The following is a 17939-nucleotide window of genomic DNA, read 5'->3' as shown; positions in this document are numbered from 1 at the left end:
GCAGGTGTTTAAATTTTACTTCAGTGCTCTTCAAGAGACCATCCTACAAAATGATCATTTTTGTGAAATCTTGGCTTTGCATGACTTTCTTTACTTGATAGTTTTTGGAGGTCCGGTTTTTTAAAATCTTTTTGATTTTGTTTTGAACCCCCAGGGGAAGGGAGAATATACAATGGAGTACTGCAGATATCAGCCATGTTCACCAGCTACACAAGAAGAACTCATTAATAAGTATTTGGAAGCTACAGGTCAACTTCCTGTAAAAAAAGGAAAAGCCAAGAACTAATTTTTCTCACTTTGTTGACGAACTTTAACTGTATCTGCAAGTTTGGATACTTTAGTGGATTCCAGTGGAATAAACTCAGGCTGAAAACAAGTAACTTTAGAAGCCCATCCTATATATTCAGGAGTTTCTATTATGTAAAGGTTAATTCTGTGTATATCTCAACTCTGTTGATTGGTTTTATACCTCAAATAAAATATGGTTATTATCAAAATATAGTTAATATTTATTTGAGAGAGACTTATTTCTGTTCTACTTATAAGCTTAGAACATATATAAATGTGCAGATTTTTCAGTGTAAGAATTTTTAGTATACAGAAAAGCTGAAAACACGGTAAAAACAACAGCCATATACCATCTGTCTAGACTGAATAGTAAACAGTTTTGTTAAGAGTGTTTATCAGATAATAATTTGTCATATTTGCTGTCTGTTTGTTGCCCATCTGGTTACATACTTCCATTCTTTAAAAAAATATTGTTTTGCTGATACTTGAAAGTGAATTGCATATATCATGATACTTCTTGGAGTGTCACTTTTTTTTGTTTAAGAGTGGGGTTCCTTTGTGACAACCTGGATGGCCCTAGAGGGTATTATGTGAAGTGAAATAAGTTAAGGACAGATACTATATGATTTTACTTATATGTGGATCTAAAAATCAGAACAAATGAACATGACAAAACCAAGTCTCATAGACGCAGAGAACAGAGAAGCAGGTGGTGGTTAAAAGGGAGGGGGGCAGTGAAATAGCTGACTGAGGTTAAAAGGTACTGACTTCCAGGTCTAAAATAAATGAGTCATGGGGATATATATATATTTTTTTAAACAAAAAAGGATTCATATGATCTTAATGGAGAATGATTTTCAGATTCTTCATTGGGGTATTAAAATGCTAGCTAAACTTCTAGCTGTTTTATATAGAGCTGATGGCTTCACTTTGTGGCTTATACACATTTGTAACTGCTTGTTTTCAGGGGTATAAATGTTACTTTTTTGTAGACCTGTGAGGTAAAAAACAGACCCTTGCATATGCTTGTCTGTGTTCATTTTAATGTTTCTGCAGTTTGGAAATAATAAAATATAACTTACAGGGTTGTTGGGTAGTCTGTTTATCCACGCAGTAAATGTTAGTTGAATTTGAGTCTGTTGGAATATATCACATACTGTGTTGAGATTATGAAAGACAAATGCTAAGCTTTTGTTTCTAGGGTATATTGGACTTCGCCAGGAAGTTCTACTATATTATTCAGAATTGGCTCATCCAAGAAAACAAGAATAAGATCTCGTAAGAACCCATCCAAGACCAGAACCGACATCTTTTGTTGACTCAGTTCGGTTATAGTTGGTAAAGACCACGTTACCAGCCAAAGTCTGCAGAAGGAAAAAATTAATGACAGAGTGTATAAATAAGGGTTTCTTTTATCCTGCTTTCAGGATGATTGTTGGCTAAAGAAAGACAGTATTATTTGCTGGAGAATGGTAGCAGCACTGGACAGTAGTATCACCCTGATTCCCCCTGGTAGCAGGGTTGGGAATTTAAAATTATTTGCGGAGCTTTAAAAAAAATATCCAGGCCAACCCTTAAGTGCTGCTGCTGCTTTGGATCAAGATCAAAGGTTTTCCAGCGTGTTCTAATGTACAGGCGTGGTTAAAGACCCCTGTAATATCACCTGTACCTCCAAAACATGTCATATTGTTAATATTCTTTTGTGTGATGTTAGAGTTTGGGCTGTTAGTTCTTAGCTTGATAACTTTATCTGTAAAGATATACAGTCGATTTTCTATTATTCCTTTCCTCCTTGCTCACTCTGAGATTTAGGTTGTGAAGTCACTACATTGTCGCTGTGACAGCTGGGTCTTAGTTATGGCCCTCAGGATCTTTGATCTTTGTCGTGGCTTGCAAACTTTCAGTTGCAGCAGATGGGATCAGTTCTCTGGCCAGGGATCAAACCCAAGCCCCTTGCATTGGGAGCACAGAGTCTTAGCCACTGGACCACCAGGTAAGTCCCACTAAAATTTAATACTGAAGTTTTAGAGTTTTTCATATTTTAATACTTTTGAAATATGGATGGGTCTTAAAATTGATGCCAGTTAACCAAGGCAGCCACCAAGTTAAGTAGTAAATTGTGACAAATAGAAATAAATCCCTTTGTAGAAAACATCTACTTTCCAAAAGTATGAATTTTTGAATTCGAGCTTTAATTGCTGCTTAAAATGTCTTCAAATAAAACTAATGCATCATTGAAATAGTTAATGTTTTCACAGGCAGTTTATTGTGAGCATTCACTCATTTATCCATAAGTGCCAGGCAGCATGTTATGTGGCTGTAGCACTTTGAAAATTAGGAAAGGTCACAGAAGAGGTCATAGAATTTCCTAAGTTGAGAGAAATTAGTGTAATAAGCTCATTATGTCATGAAAGATTCTCATTCAAGGGCCAACATAGAAACTTCCAAATGACTTTCAGAAGAACTTATTAACTTCTAACTATTCATAGCTCAAAACAAAACTATGAGTAGAATCAAAGGAATACAGGCAAAATCCTGGTGTCACCTTATATGTCTTAAAATTTTTGAAAATTGGAAAGAGATTAGGAAAATGAATGTGATACTGCCTATAACTCTCAGTGTCAGAGTGACTCAGAGTTTTTTAGACTCTTAATGAAAAGAGGGCTTAGGGAATTTAGAGGTTTTCATTTTATGTCAAGGCAGATGAAGTAATTTTTCTCCATTGTTAGCTAGCAAAATCAAGTCAGCAATTTTAGACTTTGTGCTAGAAAAGATGTTCTAATGGTGATATTCGGAGAAGGCAATGGCACCCCACTCCAGTACTTTTGCTTGGAAAATCCCATGGATGGAGGAGCCTGGTAGGCTGCAGTCCGTGGGGTCGTGAACAGTCGAACACGACTGAGTGACTTCACTTTCACTTTTCACTTTCATGCATTGGAGAAGGAAATGGCAACCCACTCCAGTGTTCTTGCCTGGAGAATCCCAGGGACGGGGAAGCCTGGTGGGCTACTGTCTATGGGGTTGCACAGAGTCGGGCACAACTGAAGCAACTTAGCAGCAGCAGCAGTAGCAATGGTGCTAGTGAGAAATTTTTAGTAGGCTTAACTTTTGTGGATTGTGTAAATCTATAAATTAGGTAACTTTTTTGTATGTTGTAAGGGTAGAGTTCACCTTTGTAATCTATTTTATATGTCTGTGTATGTTAGTCACTTAGTCGTGTCCAACTCTTTGTGATCCCATGGACTGTAGCCCGCCAGACCCTCTATCCATGGGATTCTCCAGGCAAGAATACTGGAGTGGATTGCCATTTCCTTCTCCAGGGGATCTTCCTGACTCAGGGATCGAACCCAGATCTCCTGCATTGTAGGCAGATTCTTTACCTTCTGAGCCATAGGGAAGTACACATACAGACCTCGCCCCACTGCCTTTTGCAATCACAGTGAGCCACATTGAAGTCCCTGAAATCTGTTAAAAGGTTACCTTAGATTCCTTACCTGGTTGGATTAAAGGTTACATTTGTGAGTCTAATCTCACTAGTTAAAAATGCTTTTACAAGGATGAGAGGACTTAGAAAGTTGAGATAAGAAAGATGAAACCCCTTTCTAGTTCTTAACATGACACTGAAAGTTTAGAAATCACAGGACACTGAATGTGCTCACAGTGCTCTTGGCACTTTTTGGTAAATATTTAGGAAACTTCAGTTAGAGGAGCTTACTGCTTTGTGTCGGCTTTATCTATCACTAGATTGTTTGAAATCTTATAAGTATTTTCTCTGCATTTGAACTCTTAAAGTATCTTCTCTGCATTATCATGTATGTTGGGGATCTGATATTTTCTTTAAATGGCTGTTTCCAATGCTTTGGAAAACTTACAATTCTTAAATCCAGTGGATGTTGAGAAGATGACTGCAGAGGGTTGGGGTTTTAAATGGAGTAGTACATAAAATGTATCTGCTAAAAAACAATAGTATAATCCGTCTTTTCTTTTGTAAGAGTCCATGTCTTTACATACTAGATAGAAGCAATTTAACAATACAAATTAGTTGCCTGCAATATGATAAAACTACTGAGAAATGTAGATTTAGAGATGCGACCATCAATTTTGTCATAAATACTTATTAGTGCAGCTGTGGTATATACTAATTAACTAGATTTTATACTTCAGGGCTGAAACTGTGGGGTCACTGAGCAGAGTTCAGTATGTACCTATTCCCAGAGTTAAAAACTAAACCATACCCATCAAGAAACAAAAATCCCAATATCTTTTAATGTTTGAATATTTATTTGTAATCACAGGCTTTCCTAAATTATTAGATTGCCTTATACTTGGCTGTTTTACTAGAATAATGATTTAGGCTATTTAGTGCAGAGTACAGTCATTTTGTTTAGAATGTGGTATAGACAGATGTGTCTTGCTTTTCAGAAATTACTAAGCTCCGTCAGTGCCACAGCCGATCCTTCTTCAGTTCCAGAGCCTTCTTCTGGTGTCTGTCGCTCTTGACAGTGGTACTTCACTTTCAGTGGTTTGCCGGGGTACCAGACCAAGTGAATACGGCAGGGAATAATTTCCTGGGGAACAAGAGTTATAAAAGATTATGACCTGCCAAAACTTCTGGTTTAAGCAATTCTATGTACCATTATGTTTTACCTGTGTTGAGAATTCATGGAGTAGAACAGTATAATCAAAATCAATTGCATCATCATTTGTTTTCTAGAAGAAGAAAAAAAGAATTAGTGCGATAGATAGGATAGGTTTATATTAGCTCAGAATTTGGAAGGCTCATCTTACATAACTTCTCCAGTGGGTGCCTTGAATCACCTGCCGCCTCTTTGAGTCTAGCCTCATCTCCTTTGGTGCTATCCTACATCAAGATGTAGAAGTCATGGATTCTTACTGTTTTGCCACCAAGTCAGGAAAATCTAGTAAGATCTTTATCATTTTTTCTCTCTAATACTTACAGGTTTTGATGGAGACTAAGGTCTGTGAGGATAGGGAGAATCTACTGATACTCATATATGCACCTCGAGCTGGTATGTAGACCTGCTATGCCAGGCAGTAAAGACGGGCAGGGCAACCAGGATTTCTAGAAGGCCACTGTGGCCAAGTCCTGTGCTAGGCATTTCATACATTTTCCCATGGAATTCTCCTGGTCCTGCAAGAATATGTATTATGGTAGTGGTAGTCGTTCAGTGGTGTCCGACTCTTTGCAACCCCATGGACTGTAGCCCACCAGGCTCCTCTGTCCATGGGATTTTCCAGGTAAGAGTACTGAAGTGGGTTGCCCTTCCTTTCTCCAGAGGTTCTTCCCAACCCAGGGATCAAACCTGGGTCTCTTGCATTGCAGGCAGATTCTTTACCATTTGAGCAACCAGGTAAGCCCTAATTTTATAGGGACGGTAACTTGAGATTACAGCTAGTAGGTGATAAATGGGGATTCAAACCCAGATAAATCTATGGACTTCACCACTCACATCCTTCATGTTTTACCATACTGCTTCTAAAACCAGCACATTTTCCAGGTAAGCAGGCAGTCTCCCACATCTCTTTTATTCAACTGATTTTTATAAATGTTAAGAGTGACTAAATCAATTTCCTGTATTTTGCAATAACTGCTTGGGCTGTAAAAGAGCTTATCCCTTTCGTTAAAAAAAAAATAAAATGGAAGAAATATTTAAATTAATTTGGATTGTGACTTTAATCCACCAGGCTTTCGTTGAGACTATTTAAGAATATGAAAAAGCAAAAACAAAAAGGAGATACTACATTCTGTCTTCCCTTTGCTTACACTGTTGAAGATTTTTTACAAGCCATGAAATTTCCATCAGGTGGAGAAAGGGAGGGAGGGATAAGGCAAAAAGAGTGGGCCTGGATCAAGCACAAATTGACCGCTTTTCTGTGATGCTTTTCACCATTGGGTAGGTTTGCCTTCGCCTAGCAGTGTACCCATGAATGATGAAAGCACATATCCAAAAGACAGACTGCACAGTCGAAGAATTCCTAAGAGAACATGTAGTGTCTCTCTTCTATAAAGGAACAGCTTCTGGAGGCTCCAGCTGTCAGCTGGGCATTGCTGGCTTTGGGGGTGGATTTAGCCTGTTTGACTCATTTGGTGGCGATCTTGACCTTGGGCTCTATTGACACAGCTGGCTGCTGTGCTGCGTAATTCTTGTCTTAGACTTCTGTGCTGCCTGCATGATTTCTCAAGATCTGCTTACCATGTATTTCTACAGCTAAAAAAAATGGTATTAAGATTTTTTACAGGCCATGAAATTTCCATCAGGTGGAGAAAGGGAGGGAGGGATAAGGCAAAAAGAGTGGGCCTGGATCAATCAAAGAACGCATGTACACACATGGCTGATTCATGTCAGTAAAAACCACTACAATATTGTAAAGTAATTAGCCTCCAATTTAAATAAATTAATTAAAGAGAAAAACCTGGTCTTATATGTATGTTTTCAGGGCAGTGTCTGTTTTTGAAACTAGCATATCATCTGAAGGAAACTGTGGCAATCTCCAGATTTATGGCAAAACGGGAAAGGCCTGAAATAAATGATGGCATTCCAATTAATAATCCACACAAAAATTTGGGTTATTGTAATGCTTGGACACTCTCTACATTTAATTAAGACTTTCCTTAATAATTGGGCTTCCCTGGTGGTGCAGAGGTTAAAGCGTTTGCCTGCAATGTGGGAGACCTGGGTTCTATCCCTGGGTCGGGAAGATCCCCTGGAGAAGGAAATGGCAATCCACTCCAGTATTCTTGCCTGGAGAATCCCATGGACGGAGGAGCTTGGTGGGCTACAGTCCACGGTCGCAAAGAGTCAGACATGACTGACGACTACACTTCCTTAATAAAGTTATTGAAACTAGGCTTATTAAAGAACTGCAGCCCAGACAAGGCACGTCCATGAACCTGGCAAAGTATCCAGGGTGCACTGCTCACACCAAGTAGGGCTCTGTCCGCCAGGGAGCCATCATTTTTAATATTATTCAGAAATAATCCCTTCGTTCAAATCATCACATATGTCAAAACCTCAGTCCAAACTGATGGCCTACTGTCACATTTTCCTGATAATTCAGTGCTGTAATCTTCCTAGAGACAGACCTGAAGTGTTTGGTTTCCTTACTCATGACCCCCTGCTGCCCCGCTCACCTCTAAAAAAGGAATGATCCCTAGCAGAACCAGGGTGGTTTTAGTAGAGAATAAGTAGGCTTAGGTTATGAGTATATGCTATGAAAAATTTTGTTTTGTTTTAATTGAAGTGTAGTTGATTTACAGTGTTGCTACTTTCTGTGTACAGCCAGGTGACTCAGTTATACATATATGTACATATTCTTTTTCCTATGTTGCAGTAGGTCCTTGTTGGTTATTTTATATATAGTGGTTTGTATCTGCTAATTTACCCCTCTCCTACCCCCTTTTCCCCTTTGGTAACCATAAGTTTGTTTTCTATGTTTGTGAGTCTTTCTGTTTCATAAGTCAAGTTCATTTGTATCCTATTTTAGATTTGACACGTAAGTGATATTGTGTGGTGTTTGACTGACTTCACTTAGTATGATAATCTCGAGGTCCACCCTTGAAGCTGCCAATGGCACAGTCTCATTTCCTTTTATGACTGAGTAATACTGTGCATCTATACTACATCCTCATTATCTGTTTGTCTGCTGATGGACAGTTTAGGTTGCTTCCATGTCTTGGCTGTATTGTAAATAATGCTGCTGTGGGCATGAGTATCTTTTCGGATGATGGTTTTCTCAGGATATATGTCCAGGGGTGGAACTGCTGGATCATATGGTAATTCTATTTTTAGTTTGCTATTCCTTAGTTTTCTAAGGAACCTTCCTGCTGTTTTCCATAGTGGCTGAATCAACTTACATTCTCACCAACAGTTTTAGGAGGTTTCCTTTTCTCCAAACCTCCAGAATTTCTATTTGTGGACATTCAAGATGTGATGGCCATTCTGAGCAGTGTGCGGTGGTACCTCACTGTAGTTTTAATTTGCATTTCTACAATAAACTAGCAAGGAGATCAATCAGTCCTGGGTGTTCATTGGAAGGACTGATGCTGAAGCTGAAACTCCAGTACTTTGCCCACCTCATGCGAAGAGCTGACTCTTTGGAAAAGACCCTGATACTGGGAGGGATTGGGGACAGGAGGAGAAGGGGACGACAGTTTCCTGAGCTACCTTGGGCCATGGGACCCCTCCAGTCACTCCTTGCTTCTCTGTCTTGGCTTTGTCAGCCCTGCCTTCCTGGCTCTAGTCTAGGGACAGTCCCGAGACTTTCTGATCTTGGTGACTTAAAAAAAAAAAAATGTTGCTTGTTTTGCTTCTTGCTGGGTTTTTTTTTTTTTTTTTCTTTTCTTTTCTGAAAGATCACAAAAATCTTTAGTGGCTACCAAATAGCAGAATTAGAAAATCTATGAGGGTTTGTGCATACTTTTCTTTAAGACAGCTCTAATCTTGGAAGCTAAGCTAACAAGGGTCAGGCCCAGTTAGTACTTGGATGGGAGACTGCCTGTAAAAATACGATAACGCTGATCTGAAATGTGGGCTTCCCAGGTGACTCAGTGGTAAAGAATCCACCTGCCAATGCAAGAGACATGAGTTCAATCCCTGGGTTAGGAAGATTCCCCTAGAGAAATCAATGGCAACTCACTCCAGTATTCTTCCCTGGAGAATTCCATGGACAGAGGCACCTGGCAGGCTACAGTCCAAGGAGTCACAAAAGAGTCAGACATAACGAAGCAACAACAATCTGAAATGCTATCAACCTTAAACCAAATTTCCAAGTTGCTTCAGTACTGAAGCTAACATAAATCTAAATAAGTTTGTTAATCTTCATTTCATAGTCCTAAGAGAAGTGATTTGCCTTAGGTGACCCAGAAAGCAGTTGCACATTCAATTATTATTTATCTAAAACCCAAATACCACAGAGTAAAAATCTAAAGCTACTCAGTGACCATTCTCCCCCTGCGTTTGATTTCCTAACCCTACAGTTACATTTGTCCCCACTTTCCCACTTTGCAGGCTGGTTGAACGATACTGATGGGACAGATGACATCAAGACAGGCTAGAATGAGCCAGAAATGGAGCTGCTATTTTTGACCCACAGCAAAAACTGGTGGTGACTTTGGTGATGTGAGATATACAAATGCAAAAAGTGGAAAACACTGCCATTAAAAGATACTAATTTTTTGTTTTGTCTCTGTTCTCTCTTCCTATTGAGTTTTCCTCTGACACTCATTAAAATTATTTCTATTACTTTGACACCATTTTCTACACTAAACAAAAAATTTCCCCTAACTTCTCAGTTAAAGTCTTGTGTTAAAGTCTTGATAGTTGAGAGAAAGTGACCTAAGAAAAGATGTAGTACTGTATCCAGACCCCTAACGTAACAACTCTCAGTTAGATGGTCATCTCTATTAAAAAGTGCGCTATAGGGGAAAGAAATGTGTTCATTTCAGTAAGTAAAGAAAATACATTTCAAACAGTGGTCCACTTTACAAGTGACCTTTGAAAGGCACACCAAGCTCTTACTGGCATTAATAATGCTAACTGGATGCTGGGCAAACCCTTGTCCTCAGAAGATACTCACTGAGCAATCCACAGTGAATCCACTGCTTCACCCACCCGAGAAGAAAATGATTTTTAGAAATCTGTACTTAAAGTTGGCCCAGCTTGCCTCTTGCAGAATAGTTGATATTGTTTACTCTGGAAATGCCCCTCCCCTCCCTGCACATCACAACTGGCTGAGAAAACCCCCACTCAGCCTTCTCCATGTCCACACCCAGCGTGAAAGTGTTCATCGTTCAGTCGTATCCAACTCTGCGAACCAAGGACTGTAGCCCACCAGTCTCCTCTGTCCATGGGATTCTCCAGGCAAGAATACTGGAGTGGTTGCCATTTCCTCCTCAGGGATCAAACCCAGATCTCTTGTACTACAGGCAGATTCTTTACCATCTGAGCCACCAGAGAACACCCAACCAGCTGAGGAAGACTGGCCCTAATTTCAGTTCATGACCGCAGGCCTAGGGCCTGCAGAGCTGTGTGATGCTCAAATCCAAGACTCCCCCTTGCCCTCCAACACACACACACACCCCATCACCTCCTGTCTCATCCTTGCTCTCAGCTGGTGACTTTCCCTCATTTCTCACTGAGAAGAGACAACAGAACTTCCACAAGCTGCCACATGACATCAGCCCTCCCAGCAGCACCTGCCCCACATCTGTCTGCATTCCTCCAGGGGAACCCTGTGCCCTTGACCAAGGTCTTCTCCTGGATTGACCTTATCCTCTCTATATCTCTCCAAAGATACTAACTCCATCAAGTCTTCCTTCTCTTCCCTACAAGTTCTACTTCACCCCTCTTTATTGGATTTTTCTCATCAACATACAAATATGTTGCTGAATCTCCCAACCTGAAAATACAACAGAAAACCCACGTGACCCACCCTCCAGTGCTAGTCTCTTTTTTTAAAATTCCCCTTTATAGCTAAATTCCTTGAGACAAGGAGTGCCCATTCCCATTCCCATTCCCATTCTTTCCTTACCCTGCTCCAGTCAAGAGTTCACCCACACTGTGCCAGTGAGACAACGCTTGATAAGCTTGCCAACTGCCTGTATCAAATGGCCAATTCTTGGGCCTCATCTTCCTTGTCTTCCCAGGAACATTTGATACAATCAACCCTCATCCTTGAAAGACTTTCTTTTCTACTATCTCCAACTTCTAAAGTTAGAAGTGTTTCAGGACTCAATCCTTACATGACCTTTGTCTATATCCATTTTCCGATCTCATCCACTCTCGTGGCTTTGAAAGCCTTCTGTGTTGTGTTTGGCCTTGGAGTATAAAATGAAGCAGGGCAAAGGCTAACAGTATTGCCAACAGAATGCACTGGTCATGGGAAACACCCTCTTCCAGCAACACGAGAAGACTCTACACATGGACATCACCAGATGGTCAACACCGAAATCAGACTGACTATATTCTTTGCAGCCAAAGATGGAGAAACTCTATACAGTCAGCAAAAACAAGACCGGGAGCTGACTGTGGCTCAGATCATAAACTTCTTATTGCAAAATCCAGACTTCAATTGAAGAAAGTAGGGAAAACTACTAGGCCATTCAGATATGACCTACATCAAATCCTTATGATATACAGTACAAGTGACAAATAGATTCAAGGGATTAGATCTGCTAGACAGAGTGCCTGAAGGACGAGGGATGGAGGTTCATAACACTGTACAGGAGGCAGTGATCAAAACCATCCCCAAGAAAAAGAAATGCAAAAAGGCAAAAGGGTTGCCTGAGGAGGCCTTACAAATAGCTGAGAAAAGAAGAGAAGCAAAAGACAAAGGAGAAAAGGAAAGATACATCCATCTGAATGCAGAGTTCCAAAGACTAGCAAGGAGAGAAGAAAGGCATCCTAAGTGAACAATGCAAAGAAACAGAGGAAAACTATAGAATAGGAGACTAGAGATCTCTTTGAGAAAATGAGAGATACCAAGGGAATATTTCATGCAAAGATAGGCACAATAAAGGAATGAAATGGTATGGACCTAACAGAAGCGGATATTAAGAAGAGATGGCAAAAATACACAGAACTATACCAAAAAAGTTATGACCAACCTAGACAGCATATTTAAAAGCAGAGACATTACTTTGCCGACTAAGGTCCGCCTAGTCAAGGCTATGGTTTTTCCAGTGGTCATGTATGGATGTGAGAATTGGACTGTGAAGAAAGCTGAGCACTGAAGAATTGATGCTTTTGAAGTGTGGTGTTGGAGAAGACTCTTGAGAGTCCCTTGGACTGCAAGGAGATCCAACCAATCCATTCTGAAGGAGATCAGCCCTGGGATTTCTTTGGAAGGAATGATGCTAAAGCTGAAACTCCAGTACTTTGGCCACCTCATGCGAAGAGTTGAATCATTGGAAAAGACTCTGATGCTGGGAGGGATTGGGGGCAGGAGGAAAAGGGGACGACAGAGGATGAGATGGGGGATGGCATCACTGACTCGATGGACGTGAGTCTGAGTGAACTGCGGGAGCTGGTGATGGACAGGGAGGCCTGGTGTGCTGTGATTCATGGGGTCACAAAGAGTCGGACACGACTGAGCGACTGAACTGAACTGATACAAAAAAAAAAGATCTTAATGACCCAGATAAACATGATGGTTTGATCACTCACCTAGAGCCAGACATCCTGGAGTGCAAAGTCAAGTGGGCCTTAGGAAGCATCACTACAGACAAAACTAGTGGAGGTGATGGCATTCCAGTTGAGCTATTTCAGATCCTAAAAGATGATGGTGTTAAAATGCTGCCCTCAATATGCCAGCAAATTTGGAAAACTCAGCAGTGGCCACAGGACTGAAAAAGATCAGTTTTCATTCCAATCCCAAAGGACAATGCGAAAGAATGTTCAAACTACCACACAATTGCATTCATTGCACATGCTAGCAAAGCAATGCTCAAAATTCTCCAAGCCAGGCTTCAATAGTACGTGAACAGATGTTCAAGCTGGATTTAGAAAAGGCAGAGGACCAAGAAATCAAATCGCCAACATTCATTGCATCATAGAAAAAGCAAGAGGATTTCAGAAAAACCTCTACTACTAAATTAAGCTAATTTCTACCCAAATCTGTTCCTCTGTAAATGAAAAGTAGCCTTCTGGTTATTCATGCCAAATCCTAAGAATCATCCTCAACTTTTCTCATTGTCAGTCATTCCACATTCAGCCCATCAACAAATACTGTTAGTCCGTCTTCAAAATCCAAATGCTTCTCACCACCTCCACAGCTGCCACCCTGATGCAAGTTACCAGCAGACTTTGCCTAGGTCACTGCAACACTCTCTTGTTCTGCCTGTTTCCACCCTTGTCTGTCTAGTCTGTTCTCAACACAGCAGCCAAAATGATCCAATCTGGAAGTCAGATTGTCACTCTTCTGCTAAAAAGTCCTGTAGTAAGTAAATGACAAGGTCCTTCTGATGGCCTCCCAGGCCTCGTGTGGACTCATCCAGCCCATCAGCCACACTGCCGCCTCGGGTCCCTCCGCCTGAAACCCCTTCTCTTCTGGGGGCATGGCTTGCTCTCACTTTTGGACCTCTGCTCAAATTAGAGGGGCAGTATTTTAGACTAAAGTATAATTCTCTCAATACCCCACATTCCCTTCTCCCTACTTTATTTTTCTCCATAGCCCTTATCACCATTTGATACACATTTTCTTGTTTACTGGTTCACCATCTTCTCTCCCTAGAATTAGTCCCAATACAGACAGCTACATTTGAGTCTTTTGTTCACTGCTATATCCTCAGTCCCCAAAAGAGTACCTGACATTCACATATTAATTGAGTGAATGAAATGCAGTTAAAACTCTTGCCACAAATCTAGAAATTCATCTTAATTTTTTCTAAGAACATTGCACTGGTTGTCTCCCTTGGGTTACAAGTTAATTTTTTTTTGTTTTTCTTACCCACTGCTTGACACTGCTAATCTGTGACATGAAGTAGTGTAGAAATGGTGTTGTCTTTTGCCACATCACGTAAGAGCTGCCCAGAAAAGCTAGGTTCCAGATGGGTCTCAGGGATGGAGCAATATATCCATGACTATCTGAAGGAAAAACAAAGTGCATTCGTGTTAAGACATTTATGGGACAAAAGTTTAGAAGTTTCAGTAGTCAAACAGGACTCGTATCTGTGTCTATGTTGTATAGAGGTTTACATGCTTCACCTTGCCTGGTAAGTAAAGCTACTATAAAACAGTTTAAGGGCTACTTGCTGTATTACATAAATGCAAACTAAGAGCTGTAATGATTAATCTAAAAATCCTCAATCTTTTAATTAGATGGGAATATCTATCAGTTATATTCTCCACATCACTTTCTACTTGTGTTCTACAGTGAATGTGCTGGTCTTCACCAATCCAGCAAATGTCTTTGTCCTTCTCTGATCCCAGGCATTAAAGCCAATCCGTGGCAGCATCTGTCACTTTTTTTTTTTTTTTGACCAAATGAAAAAAATCAAGTGGGTTTTTCCTGTGGTATTGATTTTGGGACTGTAATCTTTTAAATTCAGCATTTATTTTTAAAAAACTACTTAATATCAGATATTGGGATAGGTAGGGAAACAATGACTAATTATCTTTTGTGACTTTTAGGAACTCTAATTTTAGCAAGTTATTTATGAGCTGTTCATTGACCATCATTTATGTAGTTTGAAAGAGATATTCCTGGTCTGTATTAAAGCCTAATAATAGTTTAATATGTGACAGCTTACTTAGGAAACGAACCCTTCTTGGTAAAATAATCTTTCGCATAAATTCTGCTCTGTGTTGGTAGAACTTGATTGATTTATAACAGTATCAGTTCAGAAGGCATTCATTGATTGCTTGGGTGCTGTAGGCAATACAAAGAGAGACCCTACCTCTTCCTGATGACAGTGTAGAAAGGCAGCTGACACCTTTCTTAAGAGAGGGAAGATTAGAGAGGAGAGGAGGGCACAGGAAACGGGGAGATTTCTTTGGGCTGAAGAAGTTGGGGAATATGTCACAGAGATGAGATTTGAGCTAAGCCTTGAATTCTTGTTGTGTGTGTGTGTGTGTGTGTGTGTGTGTGTGCACGCACGCATGTGAGAAAGAGTGAAAGACTCCCTTCATCTTACAGTGCCACTCTGAGTTTAAATCTTGAGATCAAAACAAATTAACCACAGAAGAAAAATCAGTTATACAAAATACTGTGAATAGTGAGAGCAACCGAATTTGTGTCCAGCATGAATTCGGTAGCACTGATGCAGAGTCACTTTGGACTTTAGCTGGTTATTCCCCAGTCTTTTAGATGTAACATATTGGCCTCATCTATAGGAAGTTTATAAAATTAGAAAAGGTGAAATTTTTTACTTATAATGAAAACTAGACAATTACTTTTTAGGGGAAAAACAGTGCAGAGCAAGGACATCATAAGATGGATTCAATCTTCTCACTCACCAATTGTAGAGAAAACTGCTCAACAGTCAAAAACCCTGGGTTAACTAAATAATGGGATCTGCTGAGAGTTGAATTGCCTACTCCAACATGGATTTTGATTCACTTTATCCAAAACCAAACCTTTTCAGTTATAAGTAGGTAATTTTATATATACAGGCTATAAATAGTACCATTAAATGTCTCTGCTGAATTTAAAGTGACAAGAGAACTTGTAGATTTCATTGATGAAAACATGCCCTCTATTAAATCATTTGAATCTTCATAGCAACACATGGAGAAGGCAATGGCAACCCACTCCAGTACTCTCGCCTGGGACTACAGACCCTAGGGACTGTAGCCCGCCAGGCTCCTCTGTCCATGGGATTCTCCAGGCAAGAAGACTGGAGTGGGTTGCACTTCCTTCTCCAGGGGATCTTCCTGACCCAGGGGTCGAACCTGCATCTCTTATGTCTCCTGCATTGGCAGGTGGGTTCTTTACCCCTAGCGCCACTTGGGAAGCCCCCTTTTCTTCCCATTTGCACTTAGCTAAGCAGGGGATTAATCCCTAAAAAACTAGATTGTAAGTATTAGTCAGTGGTCCCCTTATTTCAGGCAGTTAAATATAAGCAAATTCTACTACAGTATGCGATTCTGATTCTTTGGAACGGGATTTAATCCAAGTTGCCAGAGTCCTATAATGAGAATGATCCAAGCTCTGCATTTGAGAAGCACAAAGAGCAGGATCCTACCTCCAGGTCTGTCAGAACACTCGGCCCCTATAATGGAGGGACACAGATGCAGTAATGAATGGAGACGGCAGGGCCTCCACGCTGAAATGGGTCTCTCTCAGCCTCCGGGCAAATGAGCAGGCTGAGAGAGAGTGACACAGGGAGCACTGTGGTGGCCAGATGTCAAGTCTAATGCCTAAGTGCAGGTGCAGAGATGACTTTGCGGTTTTGGAAATTGGATTTGCCGGTAAGTGCCCAGTCTCTGAGTGCCAGAGCAAATGGGCTCTGCTTCACTTCAGCTGAGTCACTGGAGAGGCAAGGTTCATTTCTCAGAAGAGACGGCACCACTGCCCATTAGCTCTGGACCTAAAATGAGATCAGCTCGACTCCACTACAGCCTCCCAGCAAGGCCCCAAGACAGTCGACTTGCCCAGCCCTGGTGCAGAACGCGATGCTGGGCATAGCCAAGGCCCTGGATAGGGTCTCATCACTTCAAGTTCCCAAAACCACCACTAGAAACCTCTAGAAACGTCTCCTCGGCTCCTGGACTCAACCCTGAAAACTGCACCTCTGTGTGTGGGTCCTGTTACAAAGACCTCCACCTCTTTTGCAGTCAAGCTCTTGCCCTGCCCGCGTCTGGGATGGAAGTGGGCAGGTGAAAGGGGCACAGATAGTTCCTGATGGAGTCACTATCTTGTATGGAGGAGGAGAACCGGAAAAGGACTCTTCTGAATTTTGTTTAAATAATGAGGTAAACCACCTTCTGTCGTTAAAGTGCCATTTGGGAGATAAACTTTTAGATGATCATTCTTCTTGAGATTTAGTAATGACACACATTCCTGAACACAGACATTCCAGAGATGGGTATATACCAGGAATCCTGACTGCGTTCAAGGGGCTTTTAAGCTGCTTCATGAGCTTGTAGAGCTGGTAATCCTCTTCCTGTCTCCTCTCCTTCTTAATGAGCTGAGTACATGTCACATTAACAGCTGGTCTGGGTTTATCATTCCTGAAAAATACTTGAGCAGAACATGTTCCCAGACGTTTCTCACCTTCCTGAAATAAAGATTTTGGAATTAAAAAGGATGGTTCCTCATCACTTTCACACCCACCCCAACGTACAAACACAAGACAGGGGAGCTCCCCATACATGGCAGGTATGCCCTGGCCTGTGTATGTAGTGTTCTGCTTTGTCGAGTGTGATTTTGGGGCTCACACTAAACACAACAATCTTCAGCCTTTGCTGTCTCTTAAATTCCTGCTTTCTGATGGTGCCCTTAGGAAAGAAGGCTGGGCATTTTCCAAAGAAATACTCACTGACAGCTGTGAGTGCTGCTCAGCTCAAAACTCTAAGACAGGTACTTTCCTCTCTGGGACCAATGTAATACTCAGTTGGAACTCAAGCTTGCAAACTTTGACCAAGAGGAAACTGATCTCCATGAACACAAGTGACAATACCATCATGCTGCCTGATGAATTTGGTCCTCTTACTCCAATTTACAGATTAAGACTGACGATTAAAGAGGAACCTCCTCCACGTGTCACAGCTAGTAGGTAAGTGGTCAGCCAGGACCTGAGCTGTGTCTGTGATGCCGGGGCCCTAGCTCTGGAGAGCCCCGAGATCTAATCTGGAAGAAGCAGAAGCACAAACCACCCCTGAGGGGCTGCTCCAACTATCCACGTGACTGAGGGCTGTCGGCTTATACTCACACTGAAACCTGGACACTCTGAGTGTTCTGGGATTGCCCTCACTTACTCTGTAACCCAGAGAAACGTGGAAATGGGTAGCTGGATGCTTTAAGTAGACATCAAGTGCACGACTCATTTCTAGGACAGTTCTTTACCCTTTAAGGTCACTGATTCCTCAATCTAACAATAAAAGCCAAGGAACTGCTTCTCAGAAAAATGCATGTTCGCTCAAACCATCCACTGGGCCTATGATTTGAGGAAGTTCATGGCCCGAGTAAAC

General features: G+C 41.1%; 2 protein-coding genes and 1 long non-coding RNA gene across 4 annotated transcripts in view; 2 read left to right on the top strand and 1 right to left on the bottom strand.

The window, feature by feature from the left end:
* Positions 1 to 1376, top strand: part of GFM1 (G elongation factor mitochondrial 1) — a 52102-nt gene extending 50726 nt beyond the window's left edge. Inside the window, exon 18 of the mRNA XM_005675390.3 lies at positions 155 to 1376. Coding sequence (XP_005675447.1) covers positions 155 to 286 — 132 coding nt within the window. The 3' untranslated portion in view covers positions 287 to 1376. The remainder of the gene's footprint in view (positions 1 to 154) is intronic.
* Positions 2262 to 9486, top strand: LOC108636031. Of its 2 annotated transcripts, none has more exons than XR_001918102.1 (2): positions 2262 to 2281; positions 9318 to 9486. It is a non-coding gene; the product is annotated as an uncharacterized LOC108636031 (long non-coding RNA). The 2 variants fall into 2 exon arrangements; XR_001918101.1 differs by lacking the exon at positions 2262 to 2281 and adding an exon at positions 5006 to 5318.
* RARRES1 (retinoic acid receptor responder 1) overlaps positions 4547 to 17939 on the bottom strand; it is a 41286-nt gene continuing 27893 nt past the window's right edge. The window contains exons 3-6 of the mRNA XM_018048385.1: positions 16843 to 17026; positions 13756 to 13892; positions 4936 to 4998; positions 4547 to 4856 (exon numbers count right to left, since the gene is read on the bottom strand). Of these exons, the coding sequence (XP_017903874.1) occupies positions 4707 to 4856; positions 4936 to 4998; positions 13756 to 13892; positions 16843 to 17026 (534 nt within the window). The 3' untranslated portion in view covers positions 4547 to 4706. The remainder of the gene's footprint in view (positions 4857 to 4935; positions 4999 to 13755; positions 13893 to 16842; positions 17027 to 17939) is intronic.

The sequence above is a fragment of the Capra hircus genome, chromosome 1 (genome assembly GCF_001704415.2).
Source record: "Capra hircus breed San Clemente chromosome 1, ASM170441v1, whole genome shotgun sequence".
NCBI classification, from domain to species: domain Eukaryota; kingdom Metazoa; phylum Chordata; class Mammalia; order Artiodactyla; family Bovidae; genus Capra; species Capra hircus.
The sequence above is the reverse complement of the archived record's forward strand: the minus strand, read 5'-3'. Positions and strand labels throughout refer to the sequence as shown.